This window comes from Polypterus senegalus, chromosome 1 (genome assembly GCF_016835505.1).
Source record: "Polypterus senegalus isolate Bchr_013 chromosome 1, ASM1683550v1, whole genome shotgun sequence".
Classification (NCBI taxonomy): Eukaryota; Metazoa; Chordata; class Cladistia; order Polypteriformes; family Polypteridae; genus Polypterus; species Polypterus senegalus.
In genome coordinates, this window is record NC_053154.1 from 41,122,905 (window position 1) to 41,145,080 (window position 22,176).

At 38.8% G+C, this 22,176-nt stretch overlaps 1 protein-coding gene across 1 annotated transcript in view; it reads left to right on the forward strand.

Annotated features, from left to right (window-relative positions):
• The window catches only part of slc7a8b (solute carrier family 7 member 8b), a 71,744-nt gene that overhangs the window by 2,013 nt on the left and 47,555 nt on the right, over positions 1 to 22,176 (forward strand). The window contains exon 2 of the mRNA XM_039747834.1: positions 4,168 to 4,372. Within this exon, the coding sequence (XP_039603768.1) occupies positions 4,168 to 4,372 (205 nt within the window). The remainder of the gene's footprint in view (positions 1 to 4,167; positions 4,373 to 22,176) is intronic.

Genomic DNA, 22,176 nt, shown 5'->3' on the forward strand with positions numbered 1-22,176 from the left:
TGGAGTTTGCATGTTCTCCCCGTGTCTGTGTGGATTTCCTCCGGGCGCTCCGGTTTCCTCCCACAGTCCAAAGACATGCAGGTTAGGTGGATTGGCGATTCTGAATTGTCCCTAGTGTGTGCTTGGTGTGTGGATGTGTTTGTGTGTGTCCTGCGGTGGTTTGGCGCCCTGCCTGGGATTGGTTCCTGCCTTGTGCCCTGTGTTGGCTGGGATTGGCTCCAGCAGGCCCCCGTGACCCTGTGTTCGGATTCAGCAGGTTAGAAAATGGATGGATGGATGGATAAATAAAGGCGCTTTCTGCAGTGTTCATGTCTTTTGGGAACTTAAAATGGTTTCCCTCTGGCATCGCTCTGAAGAACCGCTTCGGTGAGATGTGGAGATTGCTGCACTATTTTACATTTGTGACATTTGTCTTAGAAGAGAAAACATAGGGTTTCCATAAATTCACAGAAGTAGTGAAAGTAGTCAGTACTTGTGTAGGTAAAGAGTTGAATGTTTTTGTATGAAAATGTGCTATATAAATAAATGTTGTTGTTGTTGAAAGTGAGTTGTTTCTGTCAGTCTTGGTTGGTCTAAACACACATGCTAGGTAATAGATTTCGGTGTGCTTTTGTGAAATGCGTTTTGAATCTGTGCAGCACAACTGTATAAAGCTGTTCACAAAAACAGAGTAGACCTTGAACATGCCGGAGTTGTAAGAAATTGCAAGCTTGTTGGACCCGTACTGAGTTGACACAGTCCAATATGGCAACAGCGATATCCTCTGTGCACAGCTGAACAGATAATCTTCCCAGGATTGACCGGCTGCCTCTGTTACCCTCTTGTGTGATTCACTTCATCTCCATACATTCTGTCCACATAGAGAGGTATTGTGGTGTGGTGTAGTGGTTAGGGGTTTGGACTTCAAACACTGAGGCTGTGGGTTCAAATCCTGGTACTGACACTCACTGTGTGCCCATGAGAAGCCGCTTCAACTGAATGTGCACCAGTTTGATAAAAAAAATAAAAACAAATGAAATCTAATCAATTGGGGGCGGCACGGTGCTGCTTCACAGTTAGGAGACCCTGGTTCGCTTCCTGGGTCCTCCCTGTGTGGAGTTTGCATGTTCTCCCCGTGTCCGGGTGGGTTTCCTCCCACAGTCCAGAGACATGCAGGTCAGGTGCATTGGCGATCCTAAATTGTCCCGTGTGTGCTTGGTGTGTGTGTGTGGCGCCCTGCGTTGGCTGGGATTGGCTCCGGCAGACCCCCGTGACCCTGTAGTTAGGATATAGCGGGATGGATAATGGATGGATGTAATCAATTGTATCTCAAATGTTATAAGTCACTTTGCTTATTAAATAAGTAATTGTAATATTCTCAGCTTGCTTTTGAGTAAGTTGTAAAATGAAAGGATTGAGAAGTGAGCTTTGTGTAAGAATGTGCCCACCAGTTGACTGGCATGCCCTCCCGTATTGGCTGGTACCCCACTGACATTCAGTGGTTCCCAAACTCTGTCCTGGCGACCCCCTGTGGCTACGAGTTTTTGTTCTGTTTTTAAGTGGACTCCTTGCCTAATTAGCTGAACTGTTATTTCCCAGTTTCTGTATTTTAGGGTCAATGTAGAAATGATAAAACTAAAACTAAATTTGGACTTTTGTTTTTAATTAAAATGTACTAATGTAGTTTTTAATAATATATTCCTTAAGATTTTCATTCTGCTTTTCTAGTTGTTGTTTGCTAACTGCTGGGTCTGACCCTGAATTAGTTGCTGCCTTCCATCATCCAGGGTTGTCTGCTCTGCTTGTTTTTAATTGTCATGATTTTGATACAAGAAAGGGACAAACTACACAGAAAAAGGACAAAATAATAGGAAATCAACAAAAGAGAGTTAAGCATTTAAAGCTAGAGCAGAAATACATTTCTTATAAATGTAAAAATCAGACTGCTGCGCTTTTCTGAATGCCGAATTGGAGAAAAGAGAAAAAAAGAGCAGCTGATGAAATGAGATCCATGACCATCACTGATGGCGAGGATGGTTGGAACAAAGAGCTGCAGCCACCAGTTGTCCCTGGACCCAGTTTGGTGACTGCTGTAGTACAGGATTGTAGCGGGTACTGATACTGGGGGGCATCTCGGTCCACACGATCGATCTTACACCGATCCCAAAGCTCACAATTCCATCCATTCACTTTATAACTTGTCTGATTCAGGATTGGGGATGGCAGTGCCCATCCTGGCAGCATTGCCCACAAGGCAGTCTAAACCATGGATGGAGCGCACATCCCAGCTCTCTAATACCGGGCACATTTAGATTTGCCAATTAAGTAAACACGTTGTCATTTGAACTGAGAGAAACCTAAGGCGAATATATAAAAGAGTGACCAGGAAATGAATCCTGCAGTGAGACAGTAGCGCTAACTGTGCCGCCCTGCTTATGATCAGATAGGAAAAAGACAGCTTGCTACTTCTACATCAGTGACCTTAGTAATGTAAAACTTGTGTTAGTGACTACAATAGTAAAGTGACAAAGCTCAAGGTGCAGTTTACTGATTGTGGTTTGCTTACTGAGTGAGAATCTTTGCTGTGCAAGCATACTAGTAGGTCACATGACACAGATCAGCAAAAAACCTTCTCGCTTCCTCTCAGACATTGGACAGGAAGTGTGTGTTATGTGCCGCTGTCAAGCACACTAGGCTTTCACAAGATGTGTGGCACGTGCAGGGTGCATCACCAGAACCAAATTGAAACATTTTGTTGGCACCCTTTTTTTTTTTTTTTTTCTTCCCCCAATTACACAATAAGATAGTTATGTCTGCATACAGTATATCACGTTTTAATTCTGTCTGGTAGTTTTGGAGGCAGTATAATGGATGCTTTCACACAGAATTAGAAGTAAAGTATGCCACCTGAAACTCGCCGTTTCAATAGGAAAGAACCAAAGTATAAATAATTGTGAGTCTTTTCAGTTTGAGCAAAAGAGGATTAAGAGGAGACCTGATTGAAGGGTTTAAGCACTTTGAGCTACTGTTTGTATGAAAATGTGCTATATAAATAAATGTTGTTGTTGTAAAATTGTGAAGGGAATTAGCGCAGTTGATCAAGACTCTTATTTTAAAAGGAGTTCATCGATAAACGATGGGCTACGGGTTTTGGTCTCTAGGCTACAAAAAGGACATAGCAGCGCTAGAAAAGGTCCAGAGAAGAGCGACTAGGCTGATTCCAGGGATAGAGGGGATGAATTATGAGGAAAGATTAAAAGAGCTGGGCCTTTACAGTTTAAGCAAAAGAAGATTAAGAGGTGACATGATTGAAGTGTTTAAAATTATGAAGGGAATTAGTCCAGTGGATCGAGACTGTTATTTTAAAATGAGTTCATCAAGAACACAGTTGGAAACTTAAGGGGAAATTTCTCGCAAACATTAGGAAGTGTTTCCTTACACAGAGAATCATGGACACTTGGAGTAAGATACAATATTGTGTGGAAGACAGTAAGACTTTTGGGACTTTCAAAATTAGACTTGATGTGAAGAGTATAGAGCTGGTAAGTTGTGTGGGGCTGAATGGCCCATTCTCGTCTCGATTGTTCTAAAGGTCTAAAAGAAACGTTTAAAGAACAATTCATACCAGAATCGATTTATGTGTGGATGTTCATAGCATCCTGTTTTAGCAATAATAAAATTTAAACATATAAACTATTTCATATTTGCTATTGTCCAAGCCTTGCCATGTTCATGGAGATATGCAGTTAGCAAACATGCAGGACGATACAAGTAGAAAGGCTCCATCCCGCTGCGCCAGCACTCGCACAAAAACGGGAGCAGTGTGCACAGTCCGAGTAAATACATCTGCACTCAAAGCTTGTGTTTAATTTAAACGTTCATTTGTGTTCTCCGGAGTCAGTAATATATTGAAGTAAATGTTTAATTTTCCATGAAATCTACAAAGTGTCTTTTATCCGGTAATGATTGGGGTAATTATTCTCAGTTTTGTAAATATGCTATCTTTAGAACAAATAAGATAAGAGCATTGAATATTCCCAACTGGAGAATATAAATAGTAAAATAAGCTTGAATTTGTGTTGGCTTCAAGAATTGAGAATTATTTATTTATTTATTTTTTTAAACGTAAAATATTTGTTTTGCATGTGAGGATGCCTCTTTATTTCTGTTTGTTTTTATTCCATTCAGGTAACATCATTGGCTCTGGAATATTTGTCTCTCCAAAGGGTGTATTGGAAAATGCCGGCTCAGTAGGCCTGGCTCTGATTGTATGGATTGTGACGGGCTTGATCACGGCTGTTGGCGCGCTCTGCTATGCTGAACTTGGGGTCACCATTCCAAAATCGGGAGGCGACTACTCCTATGTAAAGGATATCTTTGGAGGTTTAGCTGGGTAAGTCTGGCCATTTCCGGCTATTCATCCACCTGTTTACTAACACATTTATAGACCGATAAACAGAATTTTATATAGTTAGTATTTATTTAGCAGAGAGTTATATCCAAGGCGACTTATAAAACTAGTTAAATACATGCAAGAATGAAGGTGCAAGCATCAAAAGCAACACGAAACATAATAAAAAAGTGAGCAGAAGGGAATTAGAACAATTTACTAATTACCTAAAACTAGAATACCACAAACATCACGGTCCAAAACTCTTTGTCATTTCAACAGCAGCTGCATTGTAGGATAAAAACTAAACAGTTTTAAAATATTTAATAAAAACACTTGTTTTCAAAAGATGCCTAAACACAAGTACATTGAGTGCCGTTCAAATCGATAAAGGGAGATCATTCCACAGCTTTGGAGCAAGAATGGAGAAGCATTGTTCAGTTGTGGCAAGAGGAGGGACGGTCAGCAGACAGGCAGAGGCAGATCGGAAACTTCTTGAGGGGTCATGAGGAGAGACCAAGGATTGGAGACATTGAGGGACAGTGCCAGCGTGTCAGGGATCTAGTGCTTACTAACTATGGGTGGACAGGCATGCCACCTTGTAAAGTTCCCTCCAGGTGGCGCTGTTTTGGAGCACATTTAACCACAGGCGTATTCTACCACAGTGTGCCAAGAAGAGCCTCTGCCCACTGCTATCAGGCAATTCAATGCTTCTTCCCAATGTACTCTTTAAGTTAATTTTAAAATATATGCACAGTTTACATTTATTTATGTAGATTTTTATTTATTTTATGAATTGATTGGCTGTATTATTTGTCCTGTGAGGCTGTATCCTTGTTTTTTTTTTTATGCCTCTGCTGCTGTATGGATCTGAATTTCCCCCTTGGGATTGATAAAGTTTATCTTATCTAACTAATCACAGGCCACACTCCCTGGCTCTGTTTAGAGGTGCTAGTCAACCCTCATTCCACGCCATCCTGCTGGTGTTTGAGACGTGCAAGTATACAGTGGGTGTTTTTAATGTATTATTTCATTGGGTTAGCTTTTACTTACTATTTGCTGACTGCTTGACCCAGCGTCTCACAAAGTTTAATATTAGTTATTTTGTTACTTTCATGTGTGCTTGATTTTTAAATGAGCATAACTTGGAAGTAATTCCATCATTTTATTTTAACTTGTAAAAGGTTTCGAGGAAAATTAACATCGGTGAAGATTTTATCATAGTCTTTGTCCCTTTATGTTTCCAAGGCTTTCTTTTTTTAAAAAAAAAAAGCACAGTTCTAAAATTTGTCATCCACATTTTGCACTAGCATCATAGTTTTGTGGTTGTAAGATTTGCATTGAAACCATACATGCCTCTCCTTACTGTAGGTCTCCTTGTTATCATTTTCGCAAAGACTAGAACTTTCCTAGCAGAAATGTACAAGAGAGTGTGAGCTAACGCATAACCCATCTAAACCTGACGGAGCAAAGACAATTATGGGCGACACCAGCCATCCAAACAATGGCCCCTTTTTGTGCTGCGGTCAGGTAAACGCCACCACTGCCTGAAGTCCAGTTCAGAGAGATGGAGAAGGAGGTTTTGTCTGCTATGCATCCGCATCTGGAAAAAGGAAAGTATTTAGAAATGCACAATGCCCTATTGTTATCTCTCTTACTTGAAGTCTATTCATCCATCCATTATCCAACCCGCTATATCCTAACTACAGGGTCACGGGGGTCTGTCGGAGCCAATCCCAGCCAACACAGGGCACAAGGCAGGAAACAAACCCCGGGCAGGGTGCCAACCCACTGCAGTACTTTAAGTCATTTAAGTTATATATTTACTTATTATTTATCGCATGTATATCATTTGAATAATGATTTTTGACATTTATAAAAAATGTATTAATTATTGTCCTTTTAAATTATTCTTAAAGGGACAGTCATTGGATTTGAGCAACTTAGTGTTTCTAGTACATATCGTACTGTATGTATAATTTGTATATGACGAATAAAATTAGATTTGGTAATCGGGATTTTGAATGACAAAATCTTTACTTTCTGCCCTATGTTATGCCAACCTAAAGCAGATTTTCTGCAATCACTTATTTCTTTCAGTTGTTCTATCAAAATAGAATCTCATTAAATGCACTCCACACTCTTTTGTAAAGAATGCAGAGTATTGTATGCCCTTCACTTTTTGGCAGACTTTGCCATCTTTGATGATAATCTACATGTAAAGGAATATAATGCAAATATTACAAACTTCACACATCTCAATGGTTCTTTTTATTCAATGTATTAAAATCATAACATACTTATCTTTGTGGACATTTCCTCGTGATGAACTCTGGATATTTTAAACAGATCAGAGAACCAACTCGCACATTTTTGCAAGTTTGATATTCCTTTTGGGCTCTGCAGTAGACTGGCACCCACCTGCTCTTGGCTGCTGTGCCCCGAGTGTTGCCCTCTAGGACACTGAATTGAAGTAAGCAGGTTTAACAGTTTATGTATATACAATATGAATTTATGTTTTAAGTCTGCCTCTCTCTGTCAGATAGATGTGAAGTTTTATTACTTTACTAGGAGGTTTGCCCCCTGCTCGCTTCGCTTGCCAAATCCATACCCCCACCTCTGGCCTGTGCTACACGGCAGCCACTTCATGTCTCTGCTGCTCGCGTTGTGAAGATGGGGGGCTGAATGCACCTCAAGGAGACGCGGTCGCTCCTCTGAAACCCCCTCGTAAACGGTGACACAATGGGAAACGCATACTGTACAGTTTTTTTTTTTTTACCTCCTGTTTGCTCGATCAGCTGCTGTTGCCGTGTCGCATGATCTCCATCTCGTGTGGCGCTTCGAACATTTAAAAGCCTGTACAGCAGCTGTCCTACTCTTTGTCATTTATTTCCGGCCCCGGGCGTGGTTAAATCTTTTGGCACAAGTTCTGGTCTCGCGGGATGGGAATTCTTGATATTTTTTTAATTTATAATTTAAAAATTAAATAAGAATCTGAAAATCTCACAACATCACATTAAAGTTCGATACATTCTGAAAAGAATGATGCCAAGCATATATATGTAGGCTTTAAAATAAGTCTGATTTAAAGTGTGATAAAAACATCATATAAAATCATTGCACTTTTAAGCTTGGGACTTTATATATAGAGAGTAGATTTTTGGTGCATTTGTAATTGCTAATTGAAAAAAGTGTCCGTCAAGATGACAAAACATAAGCAAAAGTGTGTTTTTTTTTTTCGCCTGCGCTATAATTGTAAAAAGTTAAATATGTCACCATAGGTCTGCACTTGTGCACCTTGGGATGCTTTGCTTTTATTTTTTTTTGTTTGTTCCTCAAAAATGCAGACTGAATAATTCTTAAAACTGTGCTAAAGGTGAGCATGTGCCAGTAACTCCCACACTGTTTAAAGTGTGTCTGTAGATCTGGCAGGTAGTTGTTTTTGAATGTTCCTGAGACTTTGCTGACTACCTAGATGTTACGAGGTCAGCACTGATTAGCTGGACTTTTGTCTCTTTAATTAATTGGTCAGCAGATTCTTTCTCTAATAACTTAATAACAAATCGGTGTTGTCTAAGGCTTGTTGGCAATCAATACATTTCTAGGGTTAATTGGCACCTTGGGTCAGAGAGGACAGACATACAGATGTGTGCATTGCATGGTTTACAGCCTTAAAAATAAAGGTGCCAGAGTGGTTCTTCAGAGCGATGCCATAGGGGAACCATTTTTGGTTTTCAAAAGACTCCTCCATTTGAATGTTCCTGATAGAACCTTTTATTTATTTAGATCTGTAACAGGCTCCATGTAGTTTAAAAAAAACATAGAGGATTTGAGAAATACCAATGGTTTATGATTTTAAAAAGACTCTTGCTGCATAAAATAATACAGGCCAAGTCCAGGTTTTATTAATCTGTTATTGTTCTGCTAGGTAGCCTATCATACGTTAAAGAGTTCATATGCAAAGAACCCTTCACAGAATGAAATGGTGCTTTATCAAGCAGTAGCTCTATGAGGAACCACACACACGGGTAAAGTAAAATGTTATTAAAGAAGCCGTATATTTTTGAGAGTGTAGATATGATTGAGCATCTCTAGTTAGTTTAGACATCATGCTTTATGTGTGCGACCTAAGTTTCTGATAGTCAAACATCTTATTAAAGTTTAATACTTGAGCACTGAAAATCTGCATCTGATAAGCATTGATGTTCTGTAATGCTTTAGCATTTTTCTTTTTGCTTGTTCAAATTGTTGACGCCAGTTAAGATGGACACACTTTTGTGCAGTTTGCCACATCTCTGTGTTCTTAATAAATGTTAGCCAGCAGAGAGTTGTTTTTTTTTTGCCTTAAACATACTGCAACTGCAGCTTCATTGTTTTTTACTGAAAGAAGCAGAGCTTGATTGACACGAATGACCCAAACTATGACAAGTTGTGCATTCTGATACAGGTTTTTTGATTCTAATTTAATTTTTTTTTATTACCGTTGAACCCGGCTGTTAGTTAACTTATAGGTTTGAAATGAGGAAACAAACCAAGAGAAGATGAAAGAGTGACAGAGCAGAATGGGTGTGAAAAGAAAGAACGTTTACTTATTACTCCCTTTTTTCCTTTATTATACATTAAATTTAAAACATAAATATCCTTCTAATTTCTGTATGATTTATAATGAGACTGATCTCAGTATTTGCAATAACCCAGTTGTTGTAGCATTAACAGTATTACAGGGCACTTCGTTAAAAGGCGACTTGAAGTTATAGGATAATTCTTTTCTAATGCTTGATAATCTAGCATATTTCATAGTGGACACAGTCATAATATATGCTATTTAGTGCTGCTTTGTATAACAAAAAAGTAAGATGGAAAGACAGGGAGTAGGAGTGAGAAATTTCACAGCATAGTATAAGGTGTTAAAACAAATGAAAGGCCTTCATATGATAGTAACATACTGTATACTATAATTCAGTGCAGATAATATCAATGTAGAACTGTTCATTGTTGGGTTTTCATGGTATTTTACGTGAAAAACGTCACATACAGGAATAAAATATTTGCAGAAAATATAAATGCCTGGTAATCCATGGAGTTTGTGCCGCCTGTCACTTCTGTAGACAGACAAACTCCTTATACGTGTAAGAATGCTCTTTTTGAAAGACGTTTTTATTTGCTGTATGAATGTTTTCTTACCTTTTTTCCCCCCCCTTGTATTTGTTCACTAAATGGGGTTGGGTCTGCTATTCTGAGGCTGTTCTTGGTTGTTATTGATTGCGCATAGTTGTTAGGAGAACATCTTGATAATGTTTGTTATTATTATATTTAATTATATCTAAAACATGTGAAGGTCATGGTAAATGTTTTAAACAACGCTGGATTATTAAAATACTAGATAGCCGACGCCCGCCATAGCATACGGCGGTGTAAGAATAGGAAAGGAAAACGGTGCATTGCCTTCGTGAACTGTTTGTGTCAAAAAATAACCCACTGATAGGAACAGGCAGTTGCTGGATCCCGGAATAGAGAAGACTTTGTACAAAAACCTGTCGACAGAGAAGATACTGTCGTTCATTTTATAACAGAGGCTTAGGAAACAACCGTCGGAGTATAACGAAAATAGCAAGGTATTTGTGAGGCCGCAGGCAGCATGGGGAAGGGTTTGGAAGAGGACAAATAGGAATCAAGAAATGCCGTGTCGGCTGCGTGTGGGCGAGACGAACCAGAAGAGAAATATATATGCGATATTGTACTATTTTAATAATTAAGGGGCTTAAATGTATATTTACTTATTTGGCTGATGCCAGGTGACTTACAACATTTATAATGTAATTGGCTAAATTTCGTTTTGTTTTTCCAATTGGAGCACAGGCAGGCCAAGTGACTCACTCAGGGTCCCAGTGTCAGTAGCAGGATTTGAACCCACAACCTCAAGGTTTGAAGTCCAAAGCCTTAAACGCTACAGCACACTGCCTTAAATAACCATTCACTGGTCATGTTGTGTTCCACTGCTTTTAGTGGACTCATCACTTTTAACTGACAGTGTTCAGGAGCCATTATGTGGAGTACAAGTCACAGGAGGTTATTCTCAAGGATTATATCGCACTGGTGAGGCCTCATCTGGAGTACTGTGTGCAGATTTGGTCTCCAGGCTACAAAAAGGACACAGCAGCACTAGAGAAAGTCCAGAGAAGAGCGACTAGGCCGATTCCAGGGCTACAGGGGTTATATTATGATGAAAGATTAAAAGAGCTGAGCCTATACAGTTTAAGCAAAAGAAGATTAAGAGGTGAATTGTTTAAAATTATGAAGGGAATTAGTACAGTGGATTGAAACTGTTACTTTAAAATGTGTTCATCACGGATATGTGGACACAGTTGGAAACTTAAGTTTGGACAAACATTAGGAGGTTTTTCTTTACATATAGAACTACAGACACACAAAATAAGCTACCAAGTAGTGTGGCAGACCGTAGGACTTCAGGGACTTTGAAAACTTGACTTGTTGTTATTTTAGAAGAATTAACTGGATAGGACTGGAGAGCTTTGTAGGGCTGAATGGCCTGTTCTCATCTAGATTGATCTAATGTTCTAATGTCAGGACAGACCTGTAGACCCTTCTAGAAGAGCCCTGTGTTACAACATAAAATGAAGATGGCCATGTGAGAAAAGTCAAGGCTCCTCAAATAACACCTTTGTTGGTAAGAGCCTCCGCAGACCTGTCAGTGAAGCGGTGTCATCTTCAAACAGGGCAAGATATCGCCGTCATAAATATTTTGTTGCCATTTTCTGTGTTTGAATTTTACTGAATTTAAAATTGCGCTGTCTGTAATGACTCAATTGAAATGGGTTTATTCAATTTAATCTTTATCCATAATTTGAACCACCAGTTAAAATGAGGCACAGAACTTTAAAGTCACAATGCCATTCAGTAACACTAATTGTACGAATAAGTAAAACCCAAACACACACACATTCTGCTTTGTAGTGATTCAGCCATCTTTCCCTGTACCCAGTGCTACTAGAGAACGTTACAGCTGCCCACATTGTAGGCACTGATTTTTAACACGTTATGAAGAGTGACAATGTGTCGCATGTTAATCAGCACATTATGCTGTACTTTGTATATCCATAGCAGTAGAGTGTTGTACCGTGTTAGCCATAGATTGATACAGGAGAAAGTAAGGTGAATAGAAGGTGTCATTTCACCCTACTTTCTCCTGTACTTTGTATATGTGATTATTATCCATAATCCTTTGTTCAGTTTTCAGTTTGCATTTGTAAAATGTCACTTCTTGGCTTGACTTTTTTTCTATGTAGAGCAAGCTACACTATTGTGCAAATCGAGATGTAGGCTCTTTCTGATCATCATCTCTTGCCAAGATCTTATCTCATGATTGCCAACTCCAAAGAGTTGCCTGGCAGCCCACATGGCAATCTCTTAATATTGCAGGAGTACAAGATTACTTATAGGCAGTTGTTTTTCTGTGCATGTCTTTGTAGAATTTCAAATGTAAAAACATTTGCATACCAACAATCAATTCATTTTCCTAATCTGCCTTTCCAGGGCTGGGCTGTGGGACAGCTGGAACCTATCCCAGCAGTCATCAGATTAGCCAGCAGCAATACCTGCACAGGGCACCGGTTCAATGCGGAACTAACGCACACACACACACTATCCATCCATCCATCCATTATCCAACCCGCTATATCCTAACACAGGGTCACGGGGGTCTGCTGGAGCCACAGACTAACGAGGGCCAATTTAACATCACCATTTCAAAGTCAAAGTGAACTTTATTGTCATCTCAACCATTTATAAATATAAAGATAGATGAAATTGCGAAGCTCAGGATCCACAGTGTAACAACATGAAGTGCAATAATAGATTAAAAATAGAATTAAAATTTAAACTTAAAATTAAAACACAAACAAGACAAGACATTGTGCAAAGACAAGACAAAGCAGTAGTAGCAATATTGACGTTTAGTAAGCAATATGAACATTGATGTAATGTATGGTATTTGCAATCTAGATACATAAATATAGTCAATAGATATGTAATATAATAAATAAATAATAAATAACTTAACCTGCATGTCTTTGAACTGTGGGAGCAAACTGGAGCCCCTGAAGGAAATCCAAACATGAGGAGAACATGTGAGCTTCATGCAGGGAACACCCAGGGGCGCATAACCCAGTATTCTGGTTCTGAAGGCAGCAGGTCCACCACTGCACCACCGTGCTGCATGCATTGGTATCCATTTGGTGACATTTGCACATTTTCCTGTTTTATTACTGTTGTGCCTTTCACAACTGATATCCATTGTCCGAGCTTTCTACCTAACCTGGCTTGAGGGACATCATGAAGGTAGTACTCTAATTTGTTTTAAATGTTTAATTTAAAATTCAACTTTAAATAAACAATACAAATTTGAACTGGTACTGACAATAATTTAGCCAATAATTAAGATTTAAATATTCATATTAAAAATGTAGCACAAAGTGTAAATGTTCTGGGTGCTACATATGTTGCACGTTGGTGTTGTATGTGCTTTTTTATATTTAGCAGTAACATTTCTACTCCTGTACTTGTGATATGCTTGACGACGCATGTGGTGTTGCCTAAAATAAGCAGGTGAAGGAGACAGTCTTCAAACAGAATGTTAGGTTTGAATACACAAATGGCCGTTCTGAAAATCGAGAGTCCACCTTATGAAGCATTTAGGACTCAAAGTGGACTCTAAGCTATCAACTTCCAGACAGTGTTCAGAAGCCATTAAGAAGGCGAACAGAATGTGAGGTTATATAGCACGATGTGTAGAGTACAAGTCAGACGAGGTGATACTCAAGCTTTATAACACACTGGTGAGGCCTCATCTGGAGTCCTGTGTGCAGTTTTGGTTTCCAGGCTACAAAAAGGACATAGCAGTGCTAGAAAAAGTCCAGAGAAGAGCGACCAGGCTGATTCCAGGGCTACAGGGGATGAATTATGAGGAAAGATTTAAAAGAGCTGAGCCTTTACAGTTTAATCAATCAATCAACATTTATTTATATAGCACGTTTTCATAAAAAAAAATGTAGCTCAAAGTGCTTTACAAAATGAATAGAAAAATAGAAGACACAATAAAAAATAAACATAAGTCAACATTAATTAACATAGAATAAGTAACAAAAAAAAAACTCCAAAAGCTGGAGAAAAAAAATAAAATCTGTAGGGGTTCCAGACCAAGAGACTGCCCAGTCCCCTCTGGGCAATCTACCTAACATTAGTCAAACAGTCCTCTTTGTATTTAGGGTTTTCATGGAAGGACCTGATGATGATGGTCACGTAGACTTCTGGCTTTCAGTCCATCAATGTTCGTGCATCATGATGCTTTGAGTAGGTGGTGGTGGCGCAGGCCGCCACCACAAAGAAACCTTGAAAAGAAACAGAAGAGAGAGTTGGGGTCAGTACGGATTTTGGAGCCACTGTGAATAGTTATTATGAAGAATTGAACATACAGAGTATCAGGATTAAGTTAAAGTGAAGTTATAAAAAGCCATGTTAAAATTATGTGTTTTCAGCAGTTGTTTTAAAGTGCTCTACTGTATTAGCCTGGCGAATTCCTATTGGCAGGCTATTCCAGATTTTAGGTGCATAACAGCAGAAGGCCGCCTCACCACTTCTTTTAAGTTTAGCTTTTGGAATTCTAAGGAGACACTCATTTGAGGATCTAAGGTTACGATTTGGAATATAACGTGTCAGGCATTCCGATATATAAGATGGAGCGAGATTATTTAAGGCTTTATAAACCATAAGCAGTATTTTAAAGTCAATCCTGAATGACACAGGTAACCAGTGTAGTGACATCAAAACTGGAGAAATGTGTTCGGATTTTCTTTTCCCAGTTAGGATTCTAGCAGCTGCATTCTGCACTCGTTGCAAATGATTTATGTCTTTTTTGGGTAGTCCTGAGAGGAGTGCGTTACAGTAATCTAGTCTACTGAAAACAAAAGCGTGAATTAATTTCTCAGCATCTTTCAATGATATAAGAGGTCTAACTTTTGCTATGTTTCTTAAGTGAAAAATGCTGTCCTAGTGGTCTGATGAATATGCGATTTAAAATTCAGATTACAGTCAACAATTACCCCTAAATTTTTACTTCCGTCTTAACTTTTAATCCTAATGCATCAAGTTTATTTCTGATAACCTCATTGAATCCATTATTGCCAATTACTAAAATTTCAGTTTTCTCTTTATTTAGTTTGAGAAAATTACTATTCATCCATTCAGAAATACCAGTAAGACATTGTGTTAGTGAATCGAAAGAGTCGGAGTCATCAGGTGCTATTGATAAGTACAGCTGTGTGTCATCAGCATAGCTGTGGTAGCTCACGTTGTAACCTGAGATAATCTGACCTAACGGAAGCATGTAGATTGAGAAGAGCAGCGGACCCAGGATAGAGCCTTGTGGAACACCATATCGGATATCATGTGTCTTTGAGATGTGATTACCACAACTCACAAAAAATTTTCTCCCTGCCAGGTAGGATTCAAACCAATTTAAGACACTGCCAGAGAGGCCCACCCATTGACTAAGGCGATTTCTAAGAATATTGTGATCAATGGTGTCAAATGCAGCACTCAGATCTAAGAGGATGAGAACAGATAAATGGCCTCTGTCTGCATTTACCCACAAGTCATTTACTACTTTAATGAGTGCTGTGATTTGTTCTGAAACCTGACTGAAATTTATCAAGAATAGCATGTTTATTGAGGTGGTCATTTAACTGCATAATGACTGCCTTCTCTAGAATTTTACTTAAGAAGGGCAGGTTAGAGATGGGTCTAAAATTTTCAAAGGCAGAGGGGTCAAGATTATTTTCTTGAGGGGTTTAACTACAGCAGTCTTAAGACAGTCTGGAAGACCCCGTATCTAATGACAATTAACTATGTCCAGAATATTGTCAATTACACGCCTGATATTTCTTTGAAAAACCTTGTTGGTATTGGGTCAAGGACACAGGTGGAGGGTTTCAGTTGAGAGATTATACTATGTAATTCAGGTAAATCTATCCTGGTGAAAGCATTTAATTTGTTTATAATGGAGTACCGGGCTTTGGAGGTTCTGCAGTGTTGGGGAGATATACTATGTTATCTCTAATATCATTAATTTTTTGATTGAAAAATACAGCAATGTTCTCACAGGTTTCACTGGAAGTATTCTGGGGGCATTCCTTTGTGTTACCTGGGTTTAACAGACGGTCAATTGTTGAAAATAAGACTCTGGGATTACTAGCATTGTTATTTATAATATTAGAGAAATAGCAGCCTCTCAAGACGGACTGTGTTATTGTATTCTGTTATTTTAACCTTCAATATCTCATAATGGATAGTTAGTTTAGTTTTCCTCCATTTACGCTCAGCTCTACGACATGTTCTTTTTAAATCAGACACTCTTTGGGTCTTCCATGGAATAACAATACTAGAAGATTTTTTAACTGTCTTTTCAGGTGCAACTATGTCAACAGCAGTTCTTACTTTAGAATTAAAGTTTTCCACTTTACTATTTACATTATCCTCGCTATTATAGTTGGCACTATAAACGGACTGATTGCTTAGAATAGTTGTAAGCTTTAAAGCTGCTGATGAGTCAAAGAAGCGTTTTTTAACAAAATGCTTCTCATGAGTGTTATCTATCTTTATTTCAATATTAAATAGTAGAAGGAAATGGTCTGATAGACCAATATCAATGACCTGCTTTATATCAACTTTTAGTCCTTTAGTAATCACTAAGTCTAACGTATGACCTGCTTTATGTGTAGGCTGATTAACGAGCTGTCTCAAATCAAAAGAGTCCAGGAGGTTCATGAATTCTTTTACTTTTTGGTCACACTGATTGTCGATATGAAAGTTAAAGTCACCGACTATTAAGAGTGTGTCATAGTTTGTAATTAAAATTGACATTAAGTCAGAGAATTCCTCAAGGAAAGACGCGTTATATTTAGGAGGTCTATACACGGATAATACTAGAACGTGAGAATCTCCATGAATAACAACGGCGAGATACTCAAAGGACTTAAATTTACCAAAACTAACATCTTTACATTTTAACCGGCTCGAGTAAATGTTTGCCAATCCGCCCCCCTTTTTCCCCTGGCGGTCTGCACGAGTAAAACTGTAATCCGGAGGTGCAGATTCGATGAAAACAGCAGCGCCATTTGAGTTAAGCCACGTTTCACTTAGTGCAAGAAAATCAATGTTTCTATCACAAAATAATGACGGGAATTAGTACAGTATTAGTATTAGACTTGTATTTTAAAATGAGTTCATCAAGAACACGGCGTCACAGTTGGAAACTTGTTAAGAGTAAATTTCACACAAATATTAGGAAATTTTTCTTTACACAGAGAACCATAGACACTTAGAATAAGCTACCAAATAGCATGGTAGACAGTAAGACTTTAGGGACTTTCAAAACTCGACAATGGTTTTTTTTTTTTTTTGGAAGAAATAAGTGGATAGGACTGGCGAGCTTTGTTGCGCTCAAATGCAAAAACGCGCTGTTCTTGTCTAGAGTGTTCTAATGTGACACTTGAAAACATAGCTGTTCACATACTGTAAACGGAATACTTGATGGGTTCTCAGTGATGCAACAACAGACCTGTATCGCGCACAGAAAAGTTAGACAATATTGCTTCTGACTACTCAAAAAACCTGTAATATTTATTTTTATTATGGCTTTATTTTAGACATTGTGTGTCAATCCAATGGTCACCTAAGACACAAGTTACGTGCTCCCTGTGTAGTGGCTGAGGCAACTAAAATGAAAACTGCTGCTGTCATTGAAAAGACTCTTTAAAATCATGACTTTAAAGCGGTTGTAACAACAAAAGGAAAAACAGAAATATGGTACAGTTTAAAAAAAAAACCTGAAAATGTCAGAGGTTTACAAATGTCTGGTAAAGAAATGCAGCTTAACTTGTCTTGCGTTTGAGCTAACATCAAAGATATCTGCAAGTCTCACCAGTCATGTGAGTTACTGATGGCAGAAAATCTTTCGTTAAAGATGTGGCTTTGTTCTCTGCTTCCCTTCTAGAATTTATCAATGTATATAAATATACAGGCCTGATTTTCCGGAAGACCTTGAGGGGTCACAATGGAAAAAGTCTGAAAAGTGTTGTCTTGTGTGTTGTTTTGATCAGACGCTTGACCTCAGCTTCTTTTCTGTTCACCAACTTGGTGGAACAACAGTTTCCTGAAGCCATGCTAGCTAGGCTGGACTCTCCAGCTCTTGACCAAGCCAATCCTGTCCGGTATTTCTCAAATTTAGGACATGGCTGCTCTGTATTGCTCGTTGTTAACAAGATTGAAATCTATTTAGTAATTTGATAGGGGCAGCCAAACAAATACCCAACTTGATGATATGTGACTGTGTGTGGCTTATTTTTTTATCTGCTTACCTCATTGTTTTATCAGTAGTTTATACATTTTCCTGATATATTAAAAGTACATTAAAACATTGAAAAAGAAGGAGTAGACATTCTGTTATACCAGAATTTGTGCTTTTTTTACTAGCTTTTAGTTTTCACATTTTGGAAGTACTTTTTAAAAATGTACTGCTGCTGTCTTGTTTATTCGGACTTTCTTGGCAGACACTATGATATTTATATCCCAACTGTAATAAAAACACCCTGGCTGTGCATTGTTAAAGATATTACTTTAAAGAACAGATTAGGCAGGGCATGTACTGCGTTCACTTTGATACATAACTCCTGGAACATTATGCTTCCTTTACTTTGATGGCAGATACATGTTCTTCAAAGCAAAAGCCACAGCATTAAAAGGCATTCTTACTTTCCTGCCAGAGGCCACCAAGTACAATAGACATACAAACACAGCTGGGTGGACTTTACTTTGGCTCCTCTGGCCTACTGGTGTACACTTGCTCATCTCCCTACATGAAGTTGTAAGTTTTTAGTGGCTAGGCGTACTCTTTAAATTACTGTTCTGGTTTATGTTTGGCGAACTGCAGCTTGAATTTAGAAAGGTCATCTGAAATGGTTGTGAGCATGGTTCTGAAGGTTTGAAAAACGGCAGCAGTGTAACTGATTATTCTAAAGGGTGGTTGCCTTGCTATTTCGTTCTTAAAGGGATGCTGTACTCAAAAATAATAATTTTTTCATCTGTGTCTTACCCTCTGTGTTGTTTGAAAGGTGAGGAAAAAACAACAAAAATACTGATATAGTAAGTGTCAATGGGGTCCAATGCAGAACCACATCAAATCTCTCTATTATATAAAAAAATCTTGGGATGAGACGAGACTTTTTCAGAGAGATAATTTCACGTCCCGCGAGACGAGACTTTGTGCCAAGAGATGAATTGAAAACCTAACAGGTCCAAGCGGGGGTGGAAAGATATTGTTTAGCTGTAAAGATTAAGTTGGAGACTTGTAGATCGTCAAATTGCCATCAGGGGAAAGTAGTGTTTCTATCCCAATGAAGAGGCGTATCCACGACAAATAAGATTTGTTATTTGGTGAAAGTGAAATCCACAAACACTACAGGCAAAATATCCAAATCTGCTCGTGTTCACGTCATTCAGTGCTCAAAACATAGATTTACACGATTCAGGACCATACGCTATGAGAATCTGCCGTCCCACAACAATTTAAGCTACTACAAGTTTAATTTCAAAGAAACCACAATTCGTTCAAGAGCCCCCTAGTAATATTTAAAAAAATCCATGAAAACATATGTTTTTACTTGTGTTGCATAATGCACATGTCATCTCATCAGGCTGTTGTTCAGGGAGCCTGTTCCAGCGCTAACTAGTAAAGGTATGAAACAAAGCTAAATAGGGTGCCATTGCATCATGGGGTAGACTCGGGACTCATCCACACCAGGCCAGTAAGTCCAGTAGCCTATTTCTGTATTGTAGCAAGTAAATCTGTAAATCACCACAAAGAAGTTCTAGCCAGGAAGTGAATATGTATCCACAAGAGATCCACGGATTACTCCAGGAACACTGTACTGTTCTGTACACAGCGTAATTATATTGTAAAGGGTAGTCTAAAGGTTTTTATTGTGGGGTGGGGTACGTCAGATTTGCAGATTACAGACACTGATCTTGTCTCTGCATCATGTCAAATTACACAACCGAAATTACAGCCTATGTCTCATTTACGAACCAAGTGGTGTCGTGCTCAACATCTTTTTCTGACAACCAGTAGCATGAGCATTGAGCCGCTGCTGTACAAAGTGGTAACATCTGCCCTTTTTTCCATTCTGTTATGGTATGTAAAATATGAGACATCGGACAGGTGAGCTTCTTATTGATTTGTGAGATTCAAAACATCCACGTTCCTTATTCCTCATCGCTACTTTCTTTACAATGTGAACACTCATTGGTTCTCATCTCTCGCATGTAAAGAGCCCACCCCTCTGACCAAAGAGAAAAATCAAACCAGTTGGTCTCAGTCTTTGGGGCTGTCAGATTGAATTTCGCTATCTTCTTATATGCTACCATGGCTGTCCGTTTGTCTGTCCAGCATTTTCAATCACCCGTAGCTTATAAACCGTTTGACCGATTGACTTGAAATTTAGTACACAAACATTACGTGACGTCTACTATCCGCTTTTGGGGTGATGATTGACTTTCAAGGTTGTATACGGATGAAAGAAGAGAAGAAGCGGGCCGCTAGGGTGGAGAAAAGAAGAGCTGCTCAGGAGGCAGCGAGCGCATCAACCTCTGAGCAAATTAATGCTAAACGTACAGAGAAAGAAAGAGGAGGAAAACTATGAATGCTCAAGTCAAGTGGATTCTGTGCCGCTACTGGTTTGAATCTAATTCGAGTCTATGTAACAAAAGTCTTCTTCAAAGGCAAAAGCTGACACTCGACTATTAAAGAACAGTTGTTTGGTTTAACCACACTAATTTTGGCATTGAGTTGCTACTGTGCAATGCAGAGCTGCAGTATTGCACTTCATTTTCATGATCGGCCGTTTCATAATTTTAAATGTTTAGTTTGTTGTCTTCATTAGTAAAACTTACAACCAGACCCCTTCAACATATAGTGTTTTTTTTTTTTTAAATCCCGATATGTTCTTTGACTTAAAAGTGTTCAAACAGCAGTTTTTCCAAATACTTCACCTGTGCCCTAAAATATAATTTTTCATCTGAATCTGTGCCATTCCCCCTTAACACATCTCTGACTGTTGTTCAAAGCTAATGCTTTCACATTAGATCAAATGGGAAATAATTCAAATTTTCTTTCTATTACACGCTGCTTTAAAACCTCACTTTAAAGAACCTTGTCAACACGCAGTGCTGCACAATTAACCTCCATTTTACATGGCTGTTGCTTTGACACATAATGCCTACAACAATGAGGTGTAATTAAAAAATATTCAGAACACCTTTTTTTAAAATATTGCTTCATCTAAAGGGGGGATAGATTTTGCAGACCCTGACTAGATACTGTGACAATTGTGTTTTTGGGGGTCCACAGGTGCCAGCCAATATTTTTGTCTGAATGGTGTGATGTAAATGGTACTCCGCTGCTGCCCATTGGATGCCTCCAGAATAATGAAACAAGTCTTCTGCCATCTCTTGTCTGCTCTTTTACTTTGCTCGCTATTGTCACTGCTCTCCCTGTGCATGTCTGGCGTGAACACACTGTCGATCACCCTTGTCAGTCAGATCTTTCTACAGAGATGCCTTGTGTCCTCACAAAGTGCTTTTTCACGGCTACACCTCAACCCTGCTTTCCATTAGCACTAGCACTATAAGCATGACCCATGTAACATTGTTATAAGGCAGATTTCCAGACAACGGAGTATCCATAAAATTCAAACTACTAATAACAATGTAGCAAAGTGCGGTGACAGCGCATGTGATTTGTAAGGTTTTCAGCTCCTTTCATGACTGTTTTTATGGCTTGCTGTTACCGAGAAGAACTTGCCCATCCAGCTGTCAATAGTATGATAGTGAAGGTGCTTCAGATTTTGATGATCGTTACATGGCAGTAACAGTTGGCTCGAGTACTGCTTGGATTTTTGCTGTTGCTCGCCACTGTGTGTGTTACCATAATAATAAAGCATAAAAAAGCACATGCAAATGAACATGAACCATCCAGAATCATTAACCTGAGTTTGAATATATTTGAATATTTACTTAATTTTTAATTGGAATGTTTGATCCTTATTTTTTGGCTAATTTAACAGCGCTATTGGGTATGTCACATTAGACAACGGACTTCATGGGAACGCATCGCCAACTGTCTCTGACTGGCTAAGGTTATGTAAAGGAAGTCGGGGACAACAAAATTGCTGTAAAAGTCATCTAATATGACATGGGCTTTACTTGCAGTATATGTGCAAGTGCAGTCAGATCAGTCAGATAGCCTCTTTTGTCAGATGCTTTTTAAGGTTAGCATGTCGTTGCTTGCCATCTTGGAAATTAGTGTATACTTTTTCTCCAAGGGTGAACATGAAGATGGGTTACCAGCAGATTTTAAAGTGGAAATGAAGTGAAGAGTTCATGTGTTTATTTAAGGTGGCTGCAGATGTAAAAATCATAGTTCCTAAGGAATGTCCATTGCACAACTTCCTTCTAGAAGCCAGCGGTACAGTCTGGCACTTGCTTCGTATTCAGGGCATATTAACGCAGTGGAGCAGTAGACCATGAACGGTTTGTTACACTCACTTTCATTTGGACCAGATGTCGCTGAGTGCCATGGTTCTCGGAGAAGTTGTTTCATTCAGCTCTCTACTCACGTGTCACGTTCGATAAAGGTGCATTTTGAGGCACTTGCAATGTCTTATGGAGAGAAGCCT